The sequence below is a fragment of the Culicoides brevitarsis genome, chromosome 3 (genome assembly GCF_036172545.1).
Source record: "Culicoides brevitarsis isolate CSIRO-B50_1 chromosome 3, AGI_CSIRO_Cbre_v1, whole genome shotgun sequence".
NCBI classification, from domain to species: domain Eukaryota; kingdom Metazoa; phylum Arthropoda; class Insecta; order Diptera; family Ceratopogonidae; genus Culicoides; species Culicoides brevitarsis.
This window is the reverse complement of record NC_087087.1, coordinates 22,366,897-22,378,896: the sequence shown is the minus strand read 5'-3', so window position 1 is coordinate 22,378,896 and position 12,000 is coordinate 22,366,897. Positions and strand designations below refer to the sequence as shown.

Below are 12,000 nucleotides of genomic sequence, written 5' to 3'. Positions count from 1 at the left end.
AGGACGACTACTACTCGAATGATCGTGGATTTTGAAAATAAACCGAAAAACTTTAAATGGTTGACGTGAAGTGAATACATAATAACTTCGATACAAAAAAAAAATAAGTCCCTTATTCATTACGTGCATGATTTTCGTTTTTTTTTTGTCTTTAAACTTTTTTTTTCAACCCAACAATACGGTGGATTACACTCGATGAGCAGTTTGTCATTTCCCTTTTTGATAATTTTTTTTTCTCTGTTCATTTAGTAACAAGCTAGACTAAAAACGAAAGTATGTATCAGACGTCAGACGTAAACACCTCCCGTGATGATGATGACGATAGTGACAAACACAATGGAAAATCATAAAAGTTAATATTTTTTGTTGTTTTTGTGTCGTTGTCAGTATCACGTCGATGGTTGATTATATGGCGAGAATATATTTATGAATGGATGAAGATAGAAGGATAATGGACTCTTATGTTTTTTATGCAAAAAAGTAAAAAAAAAAGTTGTGTGTTTGCTGATAACAAATGCAAAGAAAGACTTATAGTCGGTCATTATTTTTGTGGCTTACTTCATTATTTGGCTTTTCGCATATTCATGAGTTGCTTTAGAATAATGACTGAAAAGTTTTTTCTGTTTTGTTTTTGGTTTCAATTTCGGTCGATGACTTTCTGTTTGTCTGTTTTACAAAAAAAAAAAGATGAATTTTTTCAAGTAAAAGCGAAATCTTATTAATTTCAAAGAATTTAAGTTTTTTTTTAGCAAATTTTAAAATAATTATTTTTTCTGTTGAAAAATAAATTTTTTTATCTACTTTTTCATATCGTCAAAAATTTTTTTAAAAGTTTTTAAAACATAAATTTCAATGAATATTGCAAAAAATGTGAAATTTGAAAAAACTTTGAATTTTATTTGGAACGGTCTTAGGCAAAATTAAACAAATAATTATAAAAAAAATAAAATCATTTGAAATTTAAATATCATTAATTTTTCTCCGTTAAACTCTTTCTCATAAAACTGCTCATCTTTAAAAAAACTGCCTAAAGTAAACAATCTCCGGTTATCGATGATAAAAGTGCAACTAACTTTATAAAAGTTTTGTCCAACACTTTGATTTACTTCTGTTCTGCACGACCGACGACAGATTCATGTGATTTTTATAACTAAAGAGAAAAGTTTTTCATGGCAAGAAATTGACGTAGAAACACAAAAGTAATAACAAGTGCAGTTTCGTAACAGTTTTTGAGATACGAAATTGAATTGAGTTTTAATATTGTTCGATTTGCTTTCAACGCAAAAAAAAAGAAACTGAATCAACAAAAAGAGGAAAAGAATAAAGAGCGAAATCAATTCAATTAAGCAAACAAACCAAATGGATGAATGGATTAAATAAATGAAAAAGTTAGTTGGGTTAGTCGTCTTTGAAAGTGATCCAACTAGTTTACGAGGCAGAGAACTAAATATATATTGCATGCAAATCCATGTCACTCCATCATCATTTCCGCCGCAAGCTGTTTATCATTTAATTTTGTGACCAAGAATCGCATTTAAAATAGGATTTTTTTATTGAATTCGTTTCCTCGCTGTCGCATTTTCCGTCATTCCGGTTCGATTTCTTTCGAACGAATGTGTGTGTTTTCCATTCAATATCTTCGTAAATGATATTAATCAAAAGAAATCAAGATAAACTCTATCCCGCCATGCTTTGCTTTATCGAATATATCGACAACATCAACAAAACTTTTTTTTTCTCTTCTTTCATTCAAATTGATTTTTTTTCCTGTCCTCTTTATTTTTCTCTATTTTTGCTTCACAATGCGAGACACAACAACAGGAAAAAACATTTTTTTGTTGACTTTGTGCCAGTGAACACAATGAATTTATTTATTTAAATGAACGAAAAGGAATCATGAGGTTTAATTTACTGGAATTTTTATACACAAAATAGATCTATAAAGAAAAGTTTCGGTAGTGAAACTAATTTGATTGAATTGTGTTTGGCCTCTTTTGCATGTTACTTAGTCGAATTAGGGCAGTAATAAAAGGGATTATTACAAGGTTTTTTATTTTGATCGCAGAATATGATTGGCAGGAAGTCATTAAAGATGGGAAATCGTTAGGAATTGCCGTAATATCATATAATTATGAAATGCGAAGTAAGAACATAATTATGAAAATTCTTTTTATTTCTTGATTTTTTTTTTAACTATGAACACTGGAAAAATACGCGACGGTCATTTTGATGTTTTATTTGTTAATTCAAGAATCTCTAAAAATATCTTAAAACTGATCTAAAAAATAATGAATTTTAATTTTGGAGAATTTTTATCGTTAGAAATTGGAAGAATATTCCAAATTATGTCATTATCACAGATAAACCTCATTTTTCAAAGAGTTGTTTAAACAAAAATGAGTTTATGATTTATTTTTGTCGCTCAACTCGCACGTAAACATTATAAATATACCAAATTTATTTTCTTACGCTTTTTTTTACCTGTGTCGACGACGAAAAATAACGACAAACTTTTGATTATCTTTACTTTTTTTGCGCTACGAAAGACGGAAAAAAAGTTTCTGCATTAATAAAAGAAGAAAAAGAGGAAGAAAACTTTAAAAAGTATCTTTCTTTGTGTGTTGTTTCAAAAATATCTCATAACAATCCATCTATAATACCTACCAATCATTCTTCGTTGAGTAGCAACTTTTATTTTTTTTTATGTGAATGAATATTATTTGTTATAACATAACAATAACGCGAAACTTTTAACAAAATGAGTGAATGCGCAAAAAAATGGAATGGAACGAATATTGATGACAGTTGTTTCTTTTGTAAGATCATCTTTAATTTTTTTTTCTTCATGGACTTTAGATTTTTCACTAAGAGCCACGGCAAACCACAAAATTGTGTACACAAATCGTTACTGACGTGGTTTCTGCAATGTTCGTGTTCTGGTGTAATTTTAATTAAATAAATTAATTTGCAACCATGCATACGGAAGGATGCACCTGCACAAAGAATATATGCATATGTGAGTGATTTAGCAACAGGTTGACACGATTTAATTAAATGACATGCAAAACACAAAGAAAGTAAAACCGATTAATTTCGTATGAATGAAAGACAAATTTAAATTGCATAAAAAACGAATTAATATTACAAACACTTGTAATTGATAAAATTACTTTTGCCTAAACGTGTATTTTATTTTACACTAAAACACGATTTTTTTTTAAATAATGATATTTTTGGCAAAAACAAAAAACAAAAGGAATTGAAAAATTAAAATAAAGGAATATTTGAACGTAAAGAACTCAAATTTTATTTTATTTGATTTGAAAGAAATATAATCTACAAAATATTTAGCATTTTTTTAACACGTTTCATCAAAATGAAAATATAGCTACAATAAATCATTTAAAATATTTTTTTAGCTCTTTTGGCTGTTTGGTGCCTCTTTTTTTAGAACACAATGAAAACATTCGCGGAAATTTTCTGAAATTCGGATTAGGTGGTAAACCGTGAAGTAAATCAATTTTGTCTTGTGCTGACAAAAACGGGACATCCAGGATTTCTTTAAAATTTAAGGTAAGATAACGAATGCTCCGTATTGCTGGTTGAACTTTTGAAGTAATTTCTTGATCATGATGCTGATTATGTTTGATGTAGCGATCTAGGGCATGTACAAGAATCATTTCGCTTTTTACTTTCAGCTCCAGTTTAAATACATCGTTGATGGTTTGCGGCTTAGCGTACAAAATGTCATCGTTTTGAAAAATTTGCGTCTGGTCGAGAGTAATAAATTTCTAAAAAAAATACAAATTAGCAAGAGGAAAGTTTTATATGTATAATTTTTGCATACCTTAATAGCTGCTTGCTTCAAAGTTTCGTTATTTTGAAATGAAGCAAAATCATATAACGAAAATGGGTTTAATGTTGAAGCTAAGTAATCAGAAACGAACTTTAAAGCGTCGTGGCAAATGTATTTTCCCGCTGCGTAGTAAAAGTCACAGGCAGCTTGAAGATCAACAAAGTAGACTTTTTTCCCGTAAGTGTAACTAAAATAAATGTAATTTATTAAAAAAAAAAAAAAAAAAAAAACAATAATTAAGAAAAAATTTTATCTCAGGTACCTCAAAAGTTGATAAAAACATGAAAATTTAATGTCAGATATGACGTAAGGCTCATCTAATCCCTCATTTTTGGCTTTCTTTGTTATTGGTCCATTGAACATGGCGTCAAAAACCTCGCTAGCAAGGCTCAAAATAAGTTTGTGCGCCCCAATCACTTTAAATTTTTCATCTGCTGTTATATGTTGATCGTCAGGACACGAAAAAAACACATCACAAGCCTCTTGTTTGTCGAATTTCTCGAAAAGCTTGTTTCCAAAACTTCGGGAAACCATTTTTCTAGCTTTTATTCAATTAAATATTTAAAGAACGTAAATACATGTACAAAAAAATGACACGGAAACTGATTCGATTTGTCTTTTTGACGTTTACTTAGCGATCGCCGTTAGATTTGATAATTAGAGTGGGTCATTTTAGAATGCAATGTTTAAAACGATTTCCGTCCTGTTAATGAATAAGGCCGCTCCAAATTTTTTTTTTGAACTTTTTGTCTCATGCCCCATTTCTAAAGCCGAAAATCTAATGGGGCAAAATAAAAAAAAAGATAAAAATTTCATCAAATATCTCTTTTTTGGTCTATTTTCATAAATTTAAAAAAAAAATTATATTTTTAAACTTTTGCATTGAAAATTATATTTTTACATGAATTTTCTTTTCTTAAAAATTTTTTTCGAAAATTGTTGAACTAATTTTTTAAATATTTCATTTTAAAGATCTTTTTAATGATTTTTTTTTCAATTTTTTAGTCGAATTGCTCTGAAATCAATTTTAAACAAAAAATTCTCATTGTAGATATCTTAAAAATAACTAAAATATTGATAAATGACGAAAAATGGTTTAAATTTTGTCATTTTGTATAAAAATGTATTTCAAATCTTTTTTTTTTTTTTTTGAAAAAAAATTTTGGGACAAAAGGTTCAAAAAAAAGTTTTTGATGGTCTTAGTCAATTTGAAATAATTAGTTTTAAATTTTAAGTTACATTTTTAAATTTTTATATTAACCATTTACAAATTATTCTCAGTTCTAGAAAAAACTTTCGAAATTAAATTTATCTAAAATTTCGTGGTGCCTAAAAAAATAAAGTAGTTTTGTTAAAAATAGTATATAGTAAAACCAAATAAAAATTTTTTAGTACAAAAAATGTTTTTGACGCATGACCCACTCTAATGTTCTAAAAGTCAATCTAATGTTCTAAAAAACAGTGAAAGACGTTTATCATTTGGATAAAGTAAATAAAAACATAAGGAGCTAGCTCTGTTTTTCGTTCAATTAAGAAATTTTTAATGGAAAATTAAGTAAAAATGGACCACCAAAACTTTTTAAATGCTCTCTTACAGTGGTTTGATGCCCAAAAGGGCTGCAACGTACACTTTTTGTGTCCAACCTCGGAAATTCCCGGCAAAAAGCTAAAAATTGGAGCACACACAAATATTCTTGCCATGGTCAGTGAGTATTTCAATGCAATGTTCTATGGAACAATGGCTGTCGACACCGAGAAACCCATCGAAGTACCCATCGCGTTTTTACCTTTCAAATTGTTGCTCAGGTAAGAAACCCATCTTTTTTTGTGTTAACCTCTATTTAATGAATTCTTTTAATGCAGCTTCATCTACGGCAGAAAAGTTACATTCGATACAATTGAAATCGCTCGTGACTTTTACGAAGCAGCTGATTTTTACATTTGCAAAGATGCAATTGAGTACGGCATGAAACATTTCTTTAAGATGCTTAAACCGGTGAATGCGCTTGTATGTTATGAAATGGGACACGTTTACAATAACAAAAACTTGAAAGATTCAGCATGGAAGGTTGTTTCAAAGATTTTTAATTTTTTTAAAACCTATTGAAATTCTTTAATTTTTTTTTTTTAGTTTATTCGTCTTGACGAAAAAATTCTAGAACGCCAAAAATTCTTAGAAGCATCGCCGGAAATTGTCGTCGACATATTTCAAAAACAGGAATCGTTGAAAGTCAGATCGGACAAGGAGTTTGTTGTCGCACTTGAACACTATATAGAGTACAATAAGACATCTGATCCGGATATTGCTGCCAAAATTCGTCCAGCTATTCAAAGAATTTCGTTTTTAACGTTGACGCCAGACGATATTCGTGCCACTACACTTTTGACTGAGCCTGAAAAAACTGGAATTCTTGCCAATTTGGGATCGAATGAGGACAGTGATTTGATGCCGGAGGGGTTTTCAAAATGTATTGTATCTATGAATTCAATTCATGAACTTACCAGATCTCTCATGGACTATGTGGATTCCAGCGAGGTGGACGATGATTCCTATAACGAAGATTCTGAGATGGAATATTCGGATGACATCTATTTTGAAGAACATAATACAGACTCTGGCGATAATAATGATGAGCCCCATTGTCAATACATAGATTATGATCATTACATAGACATGCATTTTGAAGAAGCATGGGGTATTAATACAAATTCAGATGAAGACATAGAAAATGGGAGTAATGCGTCTAATTCCGACAATGAAGACATGACCCGTGGGGGTGATGATACAGATGAAGGAATGGCGAGTGATACAAACGAATAAAATATTATTGATCCACCAACTTTTAGTGCAAGGACCGCTAATACTTGACTGAAAATCTCTAAAATGATTACTTTTCCTTAGTTTAAACGGAAAAACTAAAACGATTTTCAAGTCTTTGACGTCAATCGATTTAAAATTATTAAAAATCACTTTAAATTATTAGTAAAAATAGAAGAAAAAATATTTTATAAGAAATTTATTTCCACAATCACCGTAAATAATAAAGAAAAATGTTTATGTTTTGCATAGCTATACTTTTTTCTTTTCAAAAGTAATTTAAATTAACAGAATAATCGATGTTCGTTTTATTTATTTCCGAAAAATAACAAAACTCATATTTTATTGTGACAAAAAATCGAAAAGAATGTGTCCTTTAAAATATTGCAAATAAAATCTGTTTTTGAGTATTTTAATTTAAATTTTAATCAAATTTATCTCTTCAATTTACATTTTTTTATGATAATCTGTTTCCGCTATGCATACATGATAAATGTTGTCAATTACATTAAAATTAAATGATCAGTGTACTTCACAGTATTTTAAATAATTTTCCAATTTAATGAGATGCAAATTACATACGAGAGATTACAAAAAGCAAAATTTAAAATATGTGTGTTGCTTTTTTGAAAGGTAACCAACCACAATGTCATTTTCACTTAACTTTTGGTCAACAATTTCGAACAAATAAATGTTTGATTCAATTAAAATGTATTCAAAACATTTTTTCAATGTTTTGTTCATCGTAATTTGATTTGTTTTCGATGGCCCCTGAGTCATTAATTAAATTTTATGCATTTCAATTCGAAATTACGTCCTTTGTTTTGTATTTTCCCATAAGCAAAGAAGCAAAATCATCAAAAAAAAAGTAACGCAAATGGCTTAAAAACGAATAAAATCGAAGAAGAAAAATCGGTTCATCATTTCCGGTTTCTTTTTTCAATAGAGAAATGGAAAAAAATGTAAGAAATTAAATGGATTAGAAATCCTCTACTGATTATTTTCGTCCAAGCTACCTCCGAGTCATGACGGTTTTTACTCTTTCAAGGCTAATCCGCAAATAAATCACCGAACATTTACGCGCAACGAATGAACAAAGGTCGAGAGTTAAGTGAGTGGGTGTCCTTCGTCCCAGAAAAAAAAATCTAAGAAACACTAAAACAGATCCAGGCATAATTTTGATGTCACATATGTTCCAGCACGCTCCAACAAAGACGACGTAAAAATACGGAAGACAAAGAATGGTGTTGCGTAACAATTTTTTGCTTGCTCCCTTAGCGCGTTACACCCAATTTGGATACATACCACGCCATGTACTCTATGCGATAGAAGAAAAAGGAAATAAAGTAGACAACATACGCATATTTAATGCCTTTTATCATTTTTTGATACACACACACACACACACAGAAGCAGTAGTCGTGCCAGGAAATGCTCAATTCTCTCTTGAAAAATTTTGTTTTTCCGTGATTGTTGTCCTTGTCGCAGCGCAATGTACGCAGAAATCAACTAAAAAGGTTATGAAAACAACACAAAAAAAAATCTCAATGTCAAATTTTTCAATTCACAATTTTTGGCAATCTCTCGCCGGATTTTTCTCTCGCCGTGGATGGCGCGGTTCCAGGAATAGTTCGTTTCGTAGGCGTATGCATAGCTGTTGCAAGGTAGAAATATGCGAGGGACCATGTGATAATTGTTTTTATGGCGTTTGAGTGGAATGTTCATTCAACTTCTCTCGATTTTGCAGTGTACAGGCAGGAGAGAGCGGAAAATTGTGTCATTTCCCCTTCGAAGGAGTGTCGTGAGTTACGCGGAAGCTTTTACTGTGCCACCACAGTTTATGTCGAAAATTTCCCGTTGGAGGCAATAAATTGAATTTAAAATGTTGACATGGAAATAATTATCAACGAGAGGTAAAGTTTTGATTCAATTAGCAAAAAGATGTAGTATTTCCAAAAATTACTAATTCATATGTTTCTCTTGTTCGTTGCAATTTTAGATTGAAAATGGTTCAAGGCATGACTTTTTCGAAATTCCCATGTGAGAAAGATTTTTTGATATCAAATGAAGAGTTTTTTTGTGAACTTGAACTTTGTGAAAAATGGTAAAAAATGACTCAAAAAACAATTTAATTGACTTGTCAGTAGCTGTCGAGCTTTTTTTTGACGTTAAATCTTCAAATGCATTAAACCAAAAATCGGATTTTAATGAGTCGTAAATAAAAAAGATCCGATTTATAGCTCTAAAAATGCGAATTTGAAAATTTAACGCGAAAAAAAAACTCAAAAGCTACTCACAGGTCAATGAAATGTTTTTTGCCAAGGACTTTAATTCTGTTATAGAAAAATCCTTGTCCATATCACTAGCAATTTTTAATGAAAAATTGAAAAAAACAATCGACTCAAACTCATTAAAGGAGAAATGTGAATTTCCTCGTTTGCTACATTGTTTTTGTTTTAATTTAAATTGTGCCTTCAGGTAAGTGTTCTCATTGTTTGTTGTTGCTCTTTGTAAACGGATGAAACGAACAAATGTTAATTATGAGCAAGTGTGTGAGCTACGCAGTAATTGTGAAAGTTTTGCAAGCAGATGTCCTGAGGGAAAAATTTGCTTCAATCAGAACTGCTCCTTAACGCAACACGTCTTTTAATGAATGCGAGATGCAGACGTCTCAATTGCATGTTTTAATTATTATTATTATTATTTTGTTACATTTTAATTGAAGTTTGAGTGTTTTAAACTAAAGAGATCAACAGTTTTTGAATAGAAGCATTTTTGACAAAAGTTTGCCTTAACAAACTTGCATATATCAGATAAATTTTTCAAAATTCCTTCCCAATGTCGCTCTTCTTTGTCATGAGTCGAAGATACACATTATCAGATCGACATGAAAATGTACTCAAAAAGTATCTGTAATAACAAATCGAAGAAGAAAAATGAAAAGAAAAACATTAAAATATCGGCTTTGAATTCAGTTCAAAAAATATGTCTGAATCAGATAAAATTTTAATGGAATGATCTTTCATTACACACTCAAAAAGTGTTTATTCTAGATTTTGATACGCTCTATTGACACAAAATTTATATTTTATGCTAATTTAAGGAGATAGCAAAGATTAGGAATCACTTAAATCGGAATTTCATTTAAAAAATCGTCATGGAGACGACTTGTTGTTATTTTTATTCAATACCTTTTGTTTGCTAAAGTGATTCAAAAGTTGACTCTCATTCAGTATTTTCTTTTCATTGAAACACATTCATTCACCGATAAAAATAGAAGAAAATTCAATAAGTGAATGAGTTGATATCGAAACGTGTTGCTTGGATTGGCGTCATTGATAGTCACGTGGTTAAGTGTTTGCACGCGTCCTCTTCGAAAGTGACACAATCATCATCATTTTACTGCATGCGGCGTGTATCTTGATGGCGATGCGTGCAAATACAAATTGTTTTTGTAATAAATTTATTTTTTTCTTTCATTCACAGTCGCGCTCACACACACACATAAAGTAAATATTTGTGCGATGGTGTTCCATCAAGTGGAATCAATAATCCTTCCGTCACAAACTTTTTTTTGCTGCTGCTCTTTCACGACGATATCAATTTTAGTCGCAAACTGTTATCGAACGATCATCAGCTACTAAAACGTTAGTTAATGTCTGTTGTCTGTGAAATACAAACAAACAACTGACGACGACGAATAAAAATGGAAGCAAATAAAGATAAAGATAACGTCAGACAACAACAATGAGTTACGCATACAATTTACTTTTATGGGACGTGATACATTAAGATTTTTAACGCGCCGCTTTTTCTCTCAACGAAAATGTGAAAAATTGAATTGAATACGTGAGTTTGATTTATATACACACACGACTTTCGATTCGATAGATCTTTTGATGGCATCATCGTATATGGTAACAGAAAGGATGCGGCAATAAATAATAAAAGTCGGCATTTTATGGCTGTTATTTGATTAAAAGTGGCGAGGCGCTTTTTCCTTTTTTTTTCTCTGTTATGTCAAGCGCCTGGCTTTTATTTAATAATTTTAGACGTTGGATGGATGAAAATGATAAATGAAGCAGAAAAGGGAGATTAAAAAGCCACGCGGTCATATAAATGTCGAGTTTTCTCATGCTAGGTAATATTCTGGTGAACTGCAATTTAGTGTGGTTTCGTATGAAAATTTGTTTTTAAAGCACATTATCGCATGTAATGAATTTTTATTTTCAGTTCCTACATTTTTTTTACACAAAATATTTTTCGAGTGTAAAAATTTGTCGAAAATTCAAATAATAATATTCAATATTTTTCAATTTGGTCGTTTCAAATTAAATCCAATAGTTTTTTCGATACTTTAAGAGTTAAAAAAATAAATAAAAAAAAAATAAAAAAATAAATAAAAAAAAAATAAATTAAAATAAAATAATAAAATAAAAATAAAAAATTGATAAAAAACGGGAACTCAAAATATATTCGCCATAGTATGTATTTTTAAAACTTTTTTAAAATTTAATTTTTTTTTAAGTTTTGTCTATTTTTTTAAAATTTAAATTTACCAAAAAAAAAAAGACCAAAAATTTTTTTTTAGAATTTTCTACACTTTTTTATTTTTCACTAAAATTACTATCAAGAAAATTTTCTAAACGCAAACAATTTCCAGGTTTGAATGGTTATTTGCATCTGCATTTTACTGTATCATTACGCATAATAAATACAAAAACATGGAAAACATTTCTTGAGTTGACTCTTGAACTGTGTGCAGAACATAAAAGTCAGTCACCGCTGCATGTGTTTTTGTCAATAATCTGATTCCACATGAAACATTATGACTATTACGAATGACAACAATAACATCGTCAATGATGATGATGATAGCAACTCATAATATTTTATGACACTAATTTCTCCGTTTGTTAATGGTCGATGGCATGTTTATGGGGATATGGACCAGAAGAGACGAATATTTTTCATTTTCCGAGAAACCACGGGAAAAATAGATGTGAATAATATTTCAAGTAAAAAAAATCAGAAGACAAAAAAAAATAAATGCGTTTACCGCAAGGCACAATTTCACACCTCACTGATTAACACAAAGAAACGAAAGAAAGTTAATAAATGGTCACTTTCTCTACAAAATGGGAGTCAAGGTTGCGTAAAATACACACGGGAAAAAAGGTAATTCAACGCATTTTTTATGAGAAAACTTTTTAACTGCTTTCTCTTACCTTCCGTGTACTTGGCACTCTTGATAATTATGTGACAGTGTCTTTTTAGCACTAAACGATGATAATTATTTTTCCCTTGTCAATTATTTTTTTCTGGT

General features: G+C 30.1%; 1 protein-coding gene and 1 long non-coding RNA gene across 2 annotated transcripts; one reads left to right on the top strand and one right to left on the bottom strand.

Annotated features, from left to right (window-relative positions):
* Nucleotides 1–3,302: 3,302 nt before the first annotated feature.
* Nucleotides 3,303–4,441, bottom strand: LOC134835060 (uncharacterized). The gene is made up of 3 exons (XR_010162194.1): nucleotides 4,119–4,441; nucleotides 3,848–4,043; nucleotides 3,303–3,791 (listed from the first exon to the last, which is right to left on the bottom strand). It is a non-coding gene; the product is annotated as an uncharacterized LOC134835060 (long non-coding RNA).
* Nucleotides 4,442–5,357: 916 nt separating this feature from the next.
* On the top strand, nucleotides 5,358–6,887 carry LOC134835043 (kelch repeat and BTB domain-containing protein 8-like). Its single transcript, XM_063849895.1, has 3 exons — nucleotides 5,358–5,662; nucleotides 5,720–5,924; nucleotides 5,988–6,887. The coding sequence occupies exons 1-3, from the start codon at nucleotides 5,418–5,420 to the stop codon at nucleotides 6,675–6,677; spliced, it is 1,140 nt and encodes a 379-aa protein (XP_063705965.1). The 5' UTR covers nucleotides 5,358–5,417; the 3' UTR covers nucleotides 6,678–6,887.
* Nucleotides 6,888–12,000: the final 5,113 nt, after the last annotated feature.